Here is an 18,359-nt window from a genome sequence, read left to right as displayed (position 1 = left end):
TCCCACCCTCGCTGCGTCTCTCCTTTCCATCCGAAACATTTGATTGGCGTGACGTTAGAATAATACGTTTCCGCTGTACAACACTGTGCAATGTGAAATTTTCCATGGTTGTACACTGAGTGCGTGTGTGTGTGTGTGTGTGTGTGTGTGTGTGTGTGTGTTGATCGTTTCTGGGTTTTTTATTCATATTACATTCCAGCCCTCTGCCTCATTGTGACTTTTGTGTTTCTGTCTAGTCAAGAAGTCAGTCGTGTTGTCATGCATTTCTCCTGATTATGTCTCAGCTTTAGCCGCACCGCGTAGTGTACAGGTCCAAATATAGCTGATTAGATGGGCACTAATTATGCCAAGGTCTTGTACATAGGGCTGTGTATTGAACCTCCTTTTAATTACAGAATATGTCTGTTCCACTGAGTATTATAAAGCTGTCAAGTATCAAAAGTTGCAATTGAAACACTCAGTTTCTCAGATTCTTAGTCTACTTATTCTTTGATCAGATATTTCTTAATTTAAATCTTAATATTGCTCATTGTAGAAGTAAAAGAAGTTTCTCTTATAAACTCAGGTACCCAGACTGACTTGGACGAGATCCATGTCCTATGATTTGGCGCACATATGCTTGCCCAGTTTTGTTTTCAGTAACATCTACTTCTGAAGCTCAGTTTAAATTGTTAGATTGGAGCTTTTTGTAAAAATATCTGACAATGAGGGAAAAAAAGAATCTGTGTGATCATGTCAAAAAGATGCGTTTACAAACGCATTGGCTCAAAGGTCTTACAGACTTCATGAGGAGCTGTGCGTTGTGTAGTCATAATCGGGCAGATTAAGACTGTCTCGCTGAGCCACACAGGCACATACACCCACAGATCAGCCACTGGTCACCCAACACGGCTCTACCATGACTGGCTTAGGTTTCGCCTATATTAAATGGAGCCTCGGTGAATAGAAGGCCCTGCCTGTGCTGCGTGAGTGAATGAAGGAGACCAGGGATGAGTATTGAGCCTAGATGAAGCTGAAGGCCCATTAGAAGAATGGTGTCACTCTCTCCTTAGCCGTAACCCGACCTGTTGTCAGCAGGCTTCACTAAAGGTCAGGGTACAATGGACAGTAGAGACCGCAGGGCCTCCGCCAAAGTTTGCCCATGAAGTTGAATTTGCACTGAACAACGCTTTGCAAGAAAATGGTTTTAGATGAGATTTAAGAGTGGGGAAGCTGTTTAGAAGATATTGTCTGACATTTAAGGGGAGTTTGAAGTCGGAGTACCATGTTTTTATCTGACTGAAAGCCTCCCAGGCTCCTTGTTTCTCAGTGTTTTGAACCTCATATTTAGGTTCTTGACATAGTATGAACAAAGACTCCTTTGTTTCATATTCTAGCCATCTCATTGTTAACACCTCTTGAATCTTACCTTGTGTTATCTTATCTTCCTTGATATATATTTATTATTTATTATATATATATATTTTTAAACAATTATAAAGATAAGTATATTCAAATTATATATAAAATAGCTGTAGAATTCTAATGATTTTGGTAAGATCATAGCATGTTTCAAATTCTGCATTGCTGTCTGCCACAGTGTCTTTTTTGATACTACAACCTAGAGGCGCGAAAGTCAGAAATTTGTAACAAAGTTAGGCTTCAGCTTATATAATATAGCTAATATAAATAAATAGATAAATAACCATCAAACTCTGAGCAGATCGTCTACTGTGGAGACATGCATCTGCATGTTGCATTTTCATTCATTCATTAGATCAAACTCAAACATCAGAATCACAGTAAATACAAAGAACAACAGGATGACTCTGTTGTTTATATGTCGTGTCTGAAAATTGTGTTTCAATTAAAACATTGCCGACGTTCTTTAATCCATCATTGGCCTAATTTGTCTGATCTTCACAGTTATTCAGATGCAGTAACTATTACTTTTCCGTCAGCGAACTCCTTTTCCATCTTCACCACCACTCTTTGTCTCTGTATTCTTTAGTCTCCATCTTCATGCGTCCACCTGTCTTGTGCCCCTCTCTTTTTTCATACAAGCCATGCATCTGAAGTCCCCATAGGGTGACAGGCAAGTGGCTGTACAGAAGAAAGATGCCAACATGAGCTCCTTACCTGCTCCTATTCTACCCTGTGACAGTTAAGTCTCAGTGTATTGATGTCATGGTGCTGCTGAATACCTTAGATTAACCGTAGGTAGATATAAGTAACATTAAGCTATGTTTCCCATACACTTTATGACTGTTTACACAGCAGCCTCTGTAGGGGGTCTCGACATGAACCGCTTCATCAACCAATCAGCCGTGTTTTCTGCTTAAGAGCAGGAGTGGATATGCGAGAAGCCTCATGAATCATTCACGTGTTAACAAATCTGTGGTGTTCATTGGCTGAGTGGTTTGGATCAAATGGGCCAAGCTGGGTCGGATATGAGCTTGTTTACAGTCACTGTCACTTGTCAGTCTAATGCACTATACACTGCAGAACACTTATCTCATGCTATGCATTACAGCCCATTAACCGCCGCTGTACGGCACACTCCAGTTTCTCCTGCAATTTAGACGCAGTGGCAGCCTTGAGGCAGGTGTACTGTCACGCATGCCGCTGTCTTTCAAGTGGACGTGGTTTTCAACAAAGGTCCTTGGACTGGCCGCGTAATTCAAGAGCCATGGAAAAAATGCTTGCGATTATACCACCCATGTTCTTAAAACATCCCTCACTTTTCCGTAGCTGGTGAATGTGTGGTGTAGAGTGAACTCCTCCAGCTGTGCGAGTGATCAAGGGACTGAGGGAAGGAGTGGGACAGCTTCTTTCTGAGTCACAGAGACACACGTATACAGAGCCCACATTGTACCAGAATTTACCAGCTTTACACTGATTGATTTCTTTTTTCTGTGTGTGTGTGTGTGTGTGTGTGTGTGTGTGTGTGTGGGTGTGCTTCTCCATGTATATGTGTGTGTGCATTCATGTGGGCATTTGTTTATTTCCTTGTGTGGTCCTGTGCATACCTGCCTGAATGTGGTTGTCTTCTGTGCGTGTATCTGTGTGTGTTTGCATTCCTGTGTCGTGTGTGTGTGTGTGTGTGTGTGTGTGTGTGTGTGTTTGCTGTCTTCCCTCCTCCACAGTTCGAGGGCTGTAACAAAGCGTTTTCGCGTCTGGAGAACCTGAAGATCCACCTGAGGAGCCACACAGGAGAGAAGCCGTACCTGTGCCAGCACCCCGGCTGCCAGAAAGCTTTCAGCAACTCCAGCGACCGCGCCAAGCATCAGCGCACTCACCTGGACACGGTCAGAAACCAAGTCACTGCTCTGTCTCACCTCCCAATGCTTCTTCGGAGTAGATTAATGTTTAACCTGTCTCGGGCCAACAGTTAAAGTAGTGTGGGTGGTCGCTGTGTTGCAGAAAGGATGAATGCATGAAATTATGGAATCCATTCAGGGATTAGACTATATGTAAAATGAAAATATTAGTTGTCGAATAACTACCAATGAAAGTCCCGTCAGTGTATGTGTGGGTGTGTGTGTCTGGTGTGTGCTCATACTGTATCCCTCCATCGCTTTTACACCCACATTAAAAACTGCACAGCCGTCCAAGTCTCAACGCCTATTTCCACGTCTTGACAGTGTTAGACTTTAATTTGCTGTCAGTCAGTGAGCAGTGTGGCATTCTCCCTCTCTGTACGCTGGCAGTGACACGCCGCAGATCATTAAATGATCAGTTCCATTAGGCCGAGCTCGGCCCGTAACAGACTTGGATGGGAGCTGCGAGCTCAGACAGAGCTTCGCCTGTTTGTCTGACCTGTGGAAAGGGAAGGAAAGGTTGAGTCAGCCATCGCTGCCACTCGTCATGTCTCAGTAACCCCACCAATACCTCACTTTATCACCATCCGCACGCCAACACAGCTAAGGAGTAAGTAAATTCAAATGATGTACTTAAGTACAGTGGAGGTATTGTAATTTCTACTCTTATCAACTATTTAAATCCAAACACCTCTTGTCAATATCTATATGTTTGAGATTATTACTAGATTTAGTTTAAAATAATCTGTGATCAGTTCCAAAAAAATATACATTTACCAGCTTCAAGCCAATCAGCCAAAAAGGTGATAACAGAATCATAGCTGAAGAAATCAAGGACATTATTTCGGATAGGTCTTGAAGGTGAAGGAGTCAAAAATGCTGTAGCAATTTTCTAACCTGAATCAAATCAGTTAGTGAAGCCTGTGTTTATGTAATCCAAATGAAGTCAGTGTTAATGTTGATTTTAAATGCTCTGCTTCCATAGAGCCATTTGTCTCAGAGGTCACAACATACCACACCCTCTATCTATTGAACCGTCGATTACGTCCCATATGTACATTTCTGTGCCGTGACAAAACCCTCCAAACAACTCCAACTCAATTAGGAGTTTTTACAAGATTATAACAATATGGAACTAAATGTGTTCCTCAAAAACTATTTTCTTAAGTCAACTAGTCAACTTGTTACAAAGGGAGTCTTTTTTTCTTTGACATGGTGGAAAGAACTCTTCACTCTACATCAGGTTGGAGAGTTGGAATCAGGCTTTATGAGCAAATGCTGAAAAAGCCAGAGAGAATAAAACATCAGTGATGCTGAGCAGGTAGAAAGAGAGCTGTAGCGGCACTACATTTAAATCAGTAAACGCTCAAATTCACCACTTTCTGCAAAACTTTAATTGAAAGAGATATTCATTTTAACTGTATTTTTATGATATTTATATTTCCAGAATATTTCCCCCCTGTGTTCCTCTACTGGCCAGCCACTGATGCTTTTTGTACATGTAGTAGTAAATCATTCAGAACTTTTACTTAAGTAGAGTTCTGAATGCAGACTTGTGTTTTTCTATCAGTTAAGGATTTTCTTCCACCACCCACTCTTTCCACAGTAGGACAAATGATACAGCTAATCTGGGACCCCGATGCTTATGGCTTCACATTAACACCCCGCTAAGGCATTCACGGTGCCTGCCCAGCTGCCTGCCCTGCCAAAAACACTTTGGGGGAAAATCATTTTCTAGCTTTAATGATATTTATTCTACATAGAAGTTCTGCTTGATTTTTAAAAAAAAAAATTTACTCAAGGTTCTGCGCTGTCTTGGGTGCGTTGCTTGGCAAAACAAACATGGCGGAGATGAGTGGCACTGTAAGCGCCTTGGAATAACAATGGCTTATTTACAGAGAAGGTCGAGGTATGGAGGCAGAGCTAATAAAGACGCGTATCCCCTTACCCTTTAATGGCCAACTTATATTCCTGAGGATGAAAGAAAAATTGCCGTGAGGGGAAAAATCCCTCAATCAGCTAGCTACAAGCTATATTTGCTTGGAAAAATTTGCTAATGAGAAGAATGTGAAATGACGAGGAAACTCTATGACAGTGCATGTCTGTTATTCTAATCTGCCCACATCTGCCTCTTTACAACTAGTCTGTATGTCAGTGTGTGCGCTGACATACTGATAAGTACCACTACACAGAGTTGGTTAAATATAACTCTTTATTGGTCCACAATATCCAACATAGAACATTTCACATTACAGTCCTATTTTCTTAATCATGCAAAAACCAACCAACCTAATGTCCTACTTTATTTCTTAAATATGAAATAGTGTTTTAGTCACATCATCAAGTATTTATACTAATCATATAGTATTGATGTTGTCAGCACCAAGAGAGGGGGTTCATTACTACATTGGGAGAAGAAAAGAAGGATAGACCTATGTGCAACAGCAAGTGAAACAGATCATAGACCAGCTTTAAAGTCCTGAATTAAAAAACAAAACACCACAGGGAGGTAATTTGTTGTGTTTTATAATGGTTCTTTTCTTTTTTCTTTTTCATGCTTTTTTCCCCCTCTTCTTCTTACTTCAAATTCTGTCATTCTCAGCTGAAAGGTAGGACTTTAACTTTGCCTTTACTTCAACAGATTTCAGACTTACTGTGTATTAATTCTGCTTACTCACACCCTAACGTCTCACGTCTCTGTCCTTAACAATTAAGTGAATTTAAACGTATTTCACATTTTAAAGTGATGTGAAACATTTTCTCTCTTCTTGTAGAAACCGTACGCATGTCAGATCCCCGGCTGTACCAAGCGCTACACAGATCCCAGCTCCCTACGCAAACACGTCAAGATCCACTCCGCCAAAGAGCAACAGGTGCGTAGAAAGGTAAGACGCCTTCTTCAAGAGAGGAAGAGAACAGATAGATACAGGGATTTAAAGAGAATCAGAAAGCTAAAATGTGTACCTCTATGGTCTTGTCATTCTGCCACTTGACATTTGTTATTTCTTTTTTTAGCATCAAATAAAAGCATCTAAAAGGATAAAGTATATGTCTCTAACTTGAACTTAATTTGACACTATGAATTAAAAAAAAGGCATTTTATCTATCATGTTTTGTTTTGCAGTTGTCATAACAAGTCCTAGTAGGGCATACTTACGTACATACAGTATGGGTGGCTTGGCCTGTGTATCATGTAGACTACACTGCTATGTGCTGCTCAAGAGCTGCTGTGGACCTTTTTTTTAAGTCAGCCTCCAGCGTGACTTTACTCAAGTGAATACGGTAGGGCCACAGGTTTAACAAACAGACCGCTTTATGTAATCTCTCCTGTTCTGATGTGCATTAAACACAGATCCATAGTTGGTTTAATTGAGGGGTTGGGAGGGCGCTGGTGGAGGGGTGTCTTGAATCGTTTCCCCTACAATAGATCAGGTTTGACCACAATTCATCGTGTTCATGGTCAAAAGCCCATTCTTTCCCTGACTGGAAGCGGGTAAATAACAGAGAATGGGCTCATTGTTGTGGAAGGGGCTGGATAGTGGCAGGCTGGATGATGTGTTCCTTTGCTTAGCATCGTAAAGGGAAACACATGTGTGCTTGTAGCATTGTTAATAAGCTGTACCGCGGAATACCCCAGTGGCCAGATGTTATGGACAAATGTCAAACAAACGCTCTTACTCCACTCTTGGAGCGGACCGAAGAAAAACTGTTAGGAGTGTCGCGGTGGTGAAAACAGAGCCCCAATTACATGTGATGAATGTTTTGCAGGGCACTCAGGAGGATCCCCAGGAGGACATGCACATACACATTTACTGATATCTGAAGTGTGAAATCATAACGTGGATATGTCAGCTATAAAACTGTTGAGCAAAACCACAATGAAAAGTTCAAACATCCTCGATTTGGCCAGATAGGCAAAAGGTCTTAAAAGATGTAAGTCACGCACAGATAAAGTTGTTATCTGTCCGCTTGGCTCATTACTGTCAATGAACTCTGTGGGAATAATCAGAGGGTAGACTAGATTGTTGTGATGATGCTGAAGAATGTTTCCACCCACAGTCCAACCACAAAATCAAAATGTGGAATTGATTTTCATGGAATAACAAAGGGTGGATTTGTGGATGTATGGACAGACAGGGAGACAGATAGGCAGATTGATAGGGTTGGTATGATGATGGAGAAAAGGCCTTGTCATCTGTAACTGTAACACTTTCTTTCAAACACACACTTGACTGGTTCTGGTCCAGATGACTCACAGCAACACCGCCAGGTTTTTATGCCTCTTGGCTTCATAAAGTTATCACATCTTACTATTATACACTCCACTGAAAAAAGATAGTTAATATCACAGCATGATGACAAAAATTATAAACCTGATTTGCAATTAGTGCACTTGCTGATTTCCTGATGAACTGAACCCACATATATTGGATTCAAATGTTTAGGAGCCAGTTGCACCAGCTGTTCTTAAGTTCAAACCTGGCCTATTTATAGAGCAAGTGTTTATTAAGTGGAGATTTACGCATCACTGATTTAAAATGGGATACATCTTCTTCTTGAATAAAGCTCAAGAAATGAATAAATCAATTGAAATTAACTAATTAAAAGGGGTTGCACCGCACAAATTAGTTCTACTAAATATTTACACAAGTAACTGCCAGGTTTAACTGCTTTGTAGCTAACTTAACCGACTGACAAAGCTACTATTCGTTGACCCCTTTTTAAATGTCTGGTCTAACACCTGATCAGTGTTTGAATGTTTAATAAGGATGTAAAGTGGGTAGATTTTAAATTACAAGGTTGGTTAGGTTAGCGTAATTACATATTTTTTCAGCATTATTTAGGAACATGTCATGATTTATCGGTTTGTGGACAACAGTGAAGCTCTATGACACATGAGACTGAACTATATCAGACGTTTATGAATGAATATTAAATCTACTGTAGCAGATTATGTCCACTTCTGTTGTTTGTCCATAAAGTCTGATATTAGAGCCAAAGCAGATGCCATTGAGACCCTTGGTAGTGTCTTGATTCTGGTTTAAAATGTCTTTCATTCTACCTACTTCTGATAATCAGCTATAGTCCTGTCCTGGTCCCTGTGTTGAATGTACAGGTTGTTTGAAGGCAAACCTCCTGAGTAAAGGAGCGATGTGGTCGTTAGTACTGTCCTGGTGTGCACCTCAGCAACTGTAATGTTTTATTATAGAGAAATCCACTGATGTATACAACAGGTCAGCTGTTCCACTGATCCGCAAGGCAGATGTCCCACTTCTCCAACTTGCACAAGTTTCCTTAGGTTTAGGTTTCTCCTGCGTGGCGTGTGATGGACTTTCCAGCTAAAATGTGTCTTCAGTTGCCCCCATTACTGTTGGCAGCGAGAGAAACAGAAGCAATCTCGCATTGGCTCTGAGTTGGTACAGTGATCACTTACCCGTAATGTCCAAGGCCAACTCATGACTCAAAAAGGAGCGTATGATCTTCCCTCTGGTTCCCCCTGACTGAGAATGTATTCTCATTTGCTGAGTTACTGTTTTAAATTAATGTTAAAATCATGTTATTGCAGAAAGAGAAAGAAAAAAAAAACACCCCACATAGGGTCCAACTTACAAATAGATAAAACTGAAGCTGTGTTTTGTTAAGTTGTGTAATCTTGCAAAGCAGATGGAACTCTCTTGAAATCACTCAACATCATTTCTTGTAAATGTTTGTTCTTATATTTGTGATTGACAGCTGCGGCCCTGTCCTCACCTGGAGCAAGACGTCCTGAGTGACTGTCTGTCTATGCAGCACCTACAGAGCTCCGCCTCCTCGCAGCACCGCTACAACGGCAAAGACGGCCGTTCTCCTGGACTGGGCCAAGACATCTTCACAGGTGCACACAGGATGCTGATCCTGATAATGTAGCCTCTTCCCCTCATGGAGGCATTAAGCAAAGATTGCTTAATGTCATCTTTCTCAGTTGTTTTTTTTCCAACTTCAATCTTTATTAACAAGAGATTTGCAACATTAAATGATAAGTCTGTTTGGGAAATACATTAATCATTCATTATCACTAAGTTTCCACATCGCACACCTGACGTTTATGTAACTGCTTACGTTTAACCTTGGTGTAGTAAAGAAACAGACTTCCTGAAGAATATTTCTAAGTTGCAGGTATCTATAGAATTCACGTGTCCGCACATCATATTTTTGTCTCAGATTGTGGAAACTCTCCAGCTCTCCTTCTTTTTCCAAGGCACACCAGGCTGTAATGCCTTTTGCTGCCTATTGCTTAAATCCCTGGTCATATTGAGCGGGTTTGAAGTCACTATTGTATGCTACCCAATACATCTGTATCTCTCTGTATCTGTTATTTATTGATTTGAGGTTTCTTGTGACACCAGTAGTAGCACCGTTCTCTGTGGTTGAGCAATTCAAAATGCAAGTGCAAGAGACTGGCCATGTCTCAGGATATCGACAGCCAGGGAGTATTTGTTCCAAAACAGAAGAGCAGGCCAGCAAGTGAGGTCTGACCGCCAGAAATCCCAACACCTGGCAAAGCAATCACCAAGTCATTGGTGGTAATCAACAGCCATGTCAACATTCCTGCAGATGTATTATGGTAATTTTGTGCTTTCAGGCAGTAAAAATCATACTTATGCTGCCTTTGGTCAAACGTAAACAAATTACACCACTATAATTTATCTTTAATTGCTTATACAGATGTTACATCAACATTTTAGATGTTGGACTCCACCGGGTTTATTTTGAAGTTTGGAAGGAAGTGTTACAACCTCGCACTTTTGTTTGTTTGGTTTGTATTTCATAACCATATCATGCTAACCCGTCATCTTGTCATGCAAAGACTGCAAAAGCCATTACAAACAGAAACTTTTATTCATCACATGTGGCCTTTAAACTTCTATTTTTGTAATTGATGAATTTGACTGTCACCAAACATCAACACTACTTTGGATTGGGAACAACAGAGGGATAAATAGATTATTATAACAATCTTAAAGACACGAGAGAAGCCCCCGCAGCCCCGCAGCTTCCTCGGTTTATGGACACATCTGTCCTTGTTTTCTGCCTGTACCTCATCCAGGCTCCCCGTCGCTCTCTGTTATTGTTGCTGGAACTCCAGCACACCGTTCACCAACTGTGAACGCTCAACTTGTCTTTGAATGTCGAACCAGGCCTCTGAGTCTTGGCTCTTTCTCCTCGGCCTCCCTCCATTTCGGAGTGGACGTTGCTTGCTCTCTTGTTTTAAATGCTTTAAAGCCCAGAGGAGCTCGCTCCGGAGCCCATGCCAAAGCGTTCAGGGATGCGGTGTTACGCGAGGCCAGCAAAGATGTTGCAGGTTGGCATGCAATGACCCTCATTTGCATGAGTTTCACTTTGTTCCCGGGCCAATAGGATGCATGGAAGAGGTGGGGCAAAGTGGGCAGCCATCCCATCATTAACACTTGTGGAGCAGAAAATGAGTCATGCTTCCAGTCAGAGCTAAACTTGTTTTCCTGTTCACGGGTTATAAGTCTGCTCTTGTTCACATGGCTGCAGCGATACTTACGAGAAGCCCCTCTCTGTTTTATAGTGCATAATTAGAGTGTTCTCTGATTATTAAGGAAGGACTCATCATAGTTTTAGTGCAGAGGTTTACATGCTCCTGCTGTTATGCTGAGAGGCTGATATACCTCTCCATCTCCCTCTCACACAGAGCTTTCTCCCTGAACTCCACCAGAAGCCTTTCAGAGCCAATCCACAACATCCTCAGTACATAATCCTCTACTAACCCGTTAAGAGTGCCATCAGATCCCCTCTCTCTCTCTCTCTCCCTCCACAAGGAACTACGATGAAATTGAGGCAATCACAGCCATTATTTGTCGACTGTTTTGCCGGTCTGGTAGCAGATGTTGGGGCTAAAGGGGAAAACATTTAAGGTCTGTGATTGATGATTTGGGGGTAATGAATCAAGCTTGTAACCATTTCAGAGTGCTGTCAGATCAGGCCTCTGCATGCTTCCACTTGAGAGCAGCTGGGCCTGGAAACGGCAAAACCAGGAGCACCGATCTCGTCTCCTCCTTTCATCTCCTCCTGTCTTCTCCTCTCGTCGCTGGTTAACTGCCCCAGACAGTCAGCGCGGCGCTCTCCTCGTGGATGCTGGGAAAGAAATCAGCCGATGAATGAAGCAGAAAAGGGAGAGAGTAGATTTATTGTGTTGGGAGAACAAGTGGAGGTCCAAGTGTAACCTCTCTGATCAAGACTTGGTGTCTACAATGTCTAGCTCTTGACTCAACATTTAGATTTCACTATTTCACTATCTCTCTGGAGCAACATTTTCAGATTAAACCATTGGAAACTTGAATGTCAAGGGAACTGATGGAAAGATCAGATATGCAAGTGCAGCTCCTAAAACTGGTAGCCGTGTGCACAATGTGGTGACAAATTAACAGGGATTTAAGGGAAAATGTACTCAAGCAAATATGGCTGAACATTAGCTGGTTCCAGCTTCTCAAATGAAAAGATAGTCTCAGGGGGCTTTACAGTCTATACAGCATACGACACCCTCTCTCCTTTTAGACCCTTGATTCGGATGAGGAAAAACTCCCCCAAACTTTTGATATGTACTTACTTACTTACTTACTTATTTTCTCAGTTTTATTTTATGCTAAATGAATACCTTTGGGTTCAGGGCTATTGGTCAGCCAAAACAAGACATTTTAAGACATCACCTTGGACTTGTGATCAAAGAATCATATGAATATATAATAATAATTATTAGTTGCAGGACCAGTTTGCAGTGCATTCTGAGTAGAAAGAGTCCACAGCATGAAACAGTAGAAAAAGTTGGCAACAAGCAGCTGGCTTCAGTAGAACTGTGTCAACAAAATGTTAATCAAATATGATTTAGAAATACTCAATGATTAAATAGTGAAAGACATATTGGACATTTTGGAGCGGAGCCTGGATATGATACTATTCTTTGTTTTCTGCACACTTCCAGCTGCATGTAAGACGTTTTTAAAACATGACACTGATACAGTACATGTATCAATGTACAAAGTACATGCAAATGTGCACATGCAGAAATACATCACATACACACCTGCATGTACTCACATAACCATAACCGTAAGCCTCAGCATGCACAAACACACACACGCACACACACACACACACACACACACACACACACACACACACACACAAAACAGAGGCGACCCAGCAACCTCATTCCCCCTTTTAAATGCCCTACTGTTTAAAGTCACTATTCAACACATGTAACATTTTAGTTTATTATTGTGTAATAAGAACAAACAGCTGTAAGGACAAACAAGGCCAGTCCCTGTGGAAGCACAAACAATGTACCCTAAATTACAAACAGCACAAACACAGAAAATGTAATTTTACAAAGCTCTCTGATTGGATGAAGGTTGTCAAAACAAAATCCTGTTGCCATGAAATGGCTTTTAATTTGCTCAAAGGAAATATGTAGCGCAGGGCCCTCAAGTTTATTTGGCACGTTTACTGAATTAGCTTTATTTGTCTTTCAGGCCTGTATGCTGGCTCCAGCACCCCCCATCACAGCGCCTCAGTGGAGCTCCTCTCTCCGACCCCTAACGCCGTCTCCGCCTCCGCCACTGACCTGCCCTCCCGACAACACCGACTGGACCGGGACCTCGGCAGCCCTCATCACCTGTCCCCGCTGGCTGCCATGGACGGCACAAGAGACGGGTGAGTCCTCCGTGGATGTGTAACATGGATGTATTCGGCTGTGGAGATGTGTCATACTTACTCTTACACTCAGGGTCACTGTTAAGGGAGGCAAATGTGTCAGAAGGGTGGGGAATATAAATATTAAATCTGGTAAAAGTTTACATTTTCTGATTAATGAGTGGAAAACTCTACGAACAGTCACGTAAGGCTTCGTCACAGTCCTGTCACATGACCAAAACTTCTTCTGACTGGCCTCTGCAGTAAACTCAAATATGTGAGGTTCAGCCATGTGACATCGCAGTCTGGTAAGGTCAAACATTTCTACCTGAAGTTACCAAATGTAATAGAATAAAGATGAACAAAAGCAACATCTTCACTGAGAAAAAGGCCCTCAAATGACAATACATTCAACATTTTCACACATTAACAGTATTAAGTATCCAGATAACTATATACACACAAGTTGAACTTTCTTCCTCTAGTAATCCCGCTGATTGTATTATGATCCTCACACTGATTTTGACCCACTGTGTTTCCATTGTTTTTCACTGATTTATCATCCTGAATCAAGGCAGAACCGCAGTGCGAACCCACTTAGATCATGTTAGGTTAAGCCTCTCCGTCCTGCTGACAAACCCATTTGGCTGTCTCACTGGAAACAAACTCAACTCCACAACCCCTAAGACGCACCCTCATGGGAAGAGGGGCTGTGCTGGTCACCACGGGGTCAACGTGACACATCACCAGCTCTATTTCTGGCACTGGAATCAGTGTTCATAAGGTCCCCCATCTCCACTGGACACGACAGCGTCAGCGCGATGACCAAACCGTTTGGCCGGACATGATTCACACTTTAATGAGAGAAAACTGTCAAAGCGGTGCGATAGGATCATCGTTTGGTGTTTATGTTGTGAGCTGTTTTATCCTCAAATGACAAGAATTAACTAATTATCTCTGAAAACATTACCAAATGTATTGTACAAATCTACTGGTATTCATGTTTTACAGACCATCATATACTGCACTAAACACTTGATTTGTTGAGGGAATCTTATAACAGATACAATGAACTGCATTAGATTATACCATCTTACAAGATGATGCATCTTCCAGATAATTGTGAAAATAAGTACAGCTGGGGATACTTTTAAAGGAAAAGTAATAAAAGTGAAGACACAGTGTTATTTAGTAAGTGTGCCGGTATTGCTACATCTTTGGCAAAGAAGAAAAAGAGTTTCTATTCGGTTCTGTTTTAAATTTCTTGTAAATTTCATGAAGAAATCAATTAACTGTAATGGGAATACATCAATTACTGTGCTAAACATTTTCAGAAAGCTGCCTCTTACATTAGATACCAGAGAGTATCCAAAGAGCTAGCAGAGGTGCATCTGTCTTGCTCAATGACACTTCAGCAGAAAGGGACCACTCTTTTCATGTCTCTGTGTTGTTCTTTGTGTGTGTGAGAACCACAGCATGTTTCCTATTAGTGCCGATGATTTCCCCAGAGAGCCAGCAGAGCAGAGTGTCGTCAGGAGGCACAGTGTGTACTGTACCAAACAATGTGCCGAAAACCGGGGAGGTAGAAAAGGAAAACAGTCTTTTACAGTTAAATAACATTGAGAAAGAGTGGATGGAATCAAGCATCATAAACCCTGTGTTACAAAAGTGATCGTGTTACGTAAACATGCTTTCTCTTAACTCTGTGGTCTGCTCTTTGGGTGTGTGTGTGTGTGTGTGTGTATATGCACTTTTATGAGAGTATATACAGCACAGGCTTATGACAGAATGAGGTTTGATGGCTTTCTTACTGCTAGGAGCTGTGCATGCACTCGTACTCGTGTATCTCTGTGTGTGGGAGTGTGTGTGAGTGAGAGGAGTTTACATATAGTAATCCAGGAAACACACATGATTGCGTCTGATTGGGGTGTGAGGCACAGCAGACTTCCAGCACAAACAGTGCAGCGAGCTGGCGTGGCAAAAACCGTCAGGATGTAAACGTCCGAGCGCCGTGCGGAGACGCCGGGTCGGCCTGGAAGCATCTGGAAGGTGATGTGTTGTTTCAAGGCTTGAAAGCAGGAGGAGAGACCGCTGACGAAATGACCTTGCGGTTTCAGCGACTCTTTCTCGGCGGCATGCACAATTACCAGCGCGAGGGCAGGAATGGAAAGAGAAAAGGACCTGAGTAGGGGATGCTGTAACAGTGGTTACACAGGCAGGGTGACATATTGGATGTGAGATGTGGGTCTGTTCCTCTGGGTGCTTGATGAGGAACATCTGAACATTGAGTGTGTGTGTGTGTGTGTGTGTGTGTGTGTGTGTGTGTGTGTGCGGTGAGAATCCCCTTTTTTCCTTACATATGTAACTTAAGTACCCATTATGCCATGTAAGTAATCTCCCGTGTTCATGTATATCTTTGCTTCTCCACCTTAAGCTCCTACACACTCGTGACGTGATGACAATGCTGCATTAAAACTGCAGCAATTTCCAAATTTACAGATTTCATCAGATCAAGATGTTTGACCTGAAAGCACTCATAAATGCACACACACGCACACTGTAGAGCCCTATCTGTATCCATCACACAGTGTGGACGGAGGGTGGGGTGAGGAGTCAAAAAGCGAGTTGTGGCAGGGACCTACAGAGCAACTAGCCGGGCATGAAACGTCTACTCACATTTGCCTGAAGATGGAGCATTTGATTTACATGTTTAAAGCCTTGAGTATACAGGCCGCTGCCAAAGTCAATATCAGCGCCGCACTTGTTTTTCCCAAACGGTTTAGCAGGACATTAAACATTTTGACAAAATTATCAAACTAACCTGCCTCTAGTGTGGCAGCTTCTGACCTCATAGCTAAATGTGTTTATTCTGGCTCAAATGGGCCATTTAGACTCCTTTTACTTTGTAAATACCAGTGTCATTTTTCTGAACCTAATATTAAAATATGCCAGTTAAAATACATTTGGCGATCGGCGTGGCACGAGTGTGTGTGTGTGTGTGTGTGTGTGTGTGTGTGTGTGTGTGAGTGTGAGTGAGTGTGTGTGTGTATGGCCTCTCATAGAGATGGCTGTTCCACCATGGCGGCCTGTGCTCACAGAGAGATGGGTGGTAAATGTTGTCATTCACTGCTTCAGCCATATGTGGTTATATAATTGCGGAGGGGAGAGCCTACTGCCTTTACCTGCGTATTGATATTAGAGCCCCTCGGTAAATATTAGTCTGAGGTGGTTTGATACCTCGGCAGTGATTGACATGGGCTAATTGAATTAGAGTGGCGGCAGAGACGGCACAGAGCTGCATTAAGAGCTCCTGCTCTGAAGGGGGACGTTCACGGCTCGTAACTCTACACTGTCTGTCTTCCAGCCATTATCATTCTACAGTGATCAAGAAAATGAGTGTCAATCTCACAGCCCCTTAATACAACATTTTTGAGGTAGTCGCTCATGGCAGCATGATGTCAATCATCACTCATTTTGTGGCGCTAAGTTATAAATGTGTAGTCATCAATTAACCCGTCTACACAAACGGTTAACTCGCAGAAAAGATTCAGATGATTTACTGACAATATCCCTCCAAGAAGGATGGTGATTAAGGATTGAACCTTTGTGTTCAGGGCAGTTATCTTTCTAGGACTAACGGAGAGCTTTCAGGACCCCAGAAATATCCCGAGCCCTGGCTGTGCTCTTCACACTGGGGCCTGCGGGGCTGGCTTAGCTTTAGCCAGGATGCTGTAGTCTGTCTCTCAAGCACAGCTTTAGCTTGCTAACCAGAACCAGAAGCGTTCCCACCAGTCTGCGCCAAAGAAGCCCCCTGTCATCCATCAGAGGGGCTTAATGGTCGGCTACAAAGGGGGGAGATGAGAGGGGAGGCAGAGGGTGTTAGTGGAGAACGTAGGGTCTGTGGAGGACAGGGTCTGATCCTCGCTCCCTAGTGGGACAGTTAGGTGAAGGAAGACGAACGAGGAGCAGAGCAGGACTGCTCATGAATCTTCAGGTTTCTGTCCATCCCATCACGCCTCAGTAGAAACAGCCAAGACTCCAAGGGCAGGGTCTCTTTAACAGAACAAGAGTGCATCAATTTGAAGTAATGTTTCTGGACAATAGTTGCAGTCGACGTCAGTGAACGCATACCTGAAGACAAGTCATTTTGTCTGGAGTTCAGGGCAGCATCAAACAGTCCAGGTTGGAAGTCCTTAACATCTTCTTGTTGTAGCATTCCTAAGATTGGACTTTAGTCATGAACGTCAGCACTGAACCAAATCTCATTCCCAGAATGACATTAACTTTCCCATATGACTCACAGAAAGATTCACTGAGCCACTCAAGTCGAAGTCACTGAGATGTGCTCTCAGTGAGCAAAGAGTGAGGTCTCATAAGCCATCTAGCGCATCACTAAAAATATTCCTGTTAAAATCTCCTCCGACACCATCTTCACGCAATAGAGGTCACATCACTGTGCTATAGAAGACAGCACATAAAGGTATTTCACACATCTGCCCACGCTCTCCCTAAACTCTCAACCTTCTTAATATCTATTAAATTTAGTCCATCAATCTGATAGCCTCATCTCATAATCCCCTCCAACTCCTTCAGGAATCAACAGGTCAACGGTCAAATCACTCTCTCACTGCAGCGGGACAGGAGTGGGTGGGCTGGCTGGAAAAAGCGGAGTAGTGCAGGATGGTCAGTGAAGATGAATATCAGGAAAGAGATTAATGTGGCATATGAAAGATTCCCCTCATACCTCGAGCCTGAGTAGCTAGCGAGCTAGAGACTAGTGAGAGCAGGGCTGGGGGCAGCTGGCAGTGATTAGCTTATGATTCACTTTAGCTGCACATAGAGGCAGCTTGTAAAAATATGAACAGTATAACTGTTTCCTGAGTTTGTGCTGACAGCAGCTCCTGGGGGAATGCTGCTCTCTGCAGGAACACATGGCCACGCACTGGGCCTGTGCCAACCCATGGATTAGCCACGCTCGCTAACAGCTAGCTGCTCCAGAGCTGGACTAACATAAGGTGCCACACAAGCTTTCTCAATTTTGTACAGATACACGTGGAGGTCAAGTGCAGTCCATATATACGGTTAAATACTTGAATTTGATACCCAGAGATGTTGATGAGAAGAAGGCACTCAGAGCGAAAACCTCCAATGTAGAACAATTATTTAACCAGCTGTTACTCCCAAAGGCGTCAGTCCTATCACCTACATTTTGTATCAATTTGCTAATCCTGAAAAAACATGAGATTTTTCAAAGTTATTAGCAGTGGTCTTTAGGTCTTTGACATACAAGAAATACCACATTATAAAAATACCCCATTACAAGTAAAAGTCCTGTGTTCATACTTTTATGTGAGTAATAAAAAG

At 42.5% G+C, this 18,359-nt stretch overlaps 1 protein-coding gene across 1 annotated transcript in view; it reads left to right on the top strand.

The window, feature by feature from the left end:
• The window catches only part of LOC139287730 (zinc finger protein GLIS1), a 66,720-nt gene that overhangs the window by 44,576 nt on the left and 3,785 nt on the right, over positions 1 to 18,359 (top strand). Inside the window, exons 4-7 of the mRNA XM_070908895.1 lie at positions 3,126 to 3,287; positions 6,074 to 6,184; positions 9,033 to 9,174; positions 12,836 to 13,016. Coding sequence (XP_070764996.1) covers positions 3,126 to 3,287; positions 6,074 to 6,184; positions 9,033 to 9,174; positions 12,836 to 13,016 — 596 coding nt within the window. The remainder of the gene's footprint in view (positions 1 to 3,125; positions 3,288 to 6,073; positions 6,185 to 9,032; positions 9,175 to 12,835; positions 13,017 to 18,359) is intronic.

Source organism: Enoplosus armatus, chromosome 7 (assembly GCF_043641665.1).
Source record: "Enoplosus armatus isolate fEnoArm2 chromosome 7, fEnoArm2.hap1, whole genome shotgun sequence".
Lineage (NCBI taxonomy): Eukaryota > Metazoa > Chordata > Actinopteri > Centrarchiformes > Enoplosidae > Enoplosus > Enoplosus armatus.
Note: the sequence above shows the minus strand (reverse complement) of the source record. Positions and strands in the feature narration are given on the sequence as shown.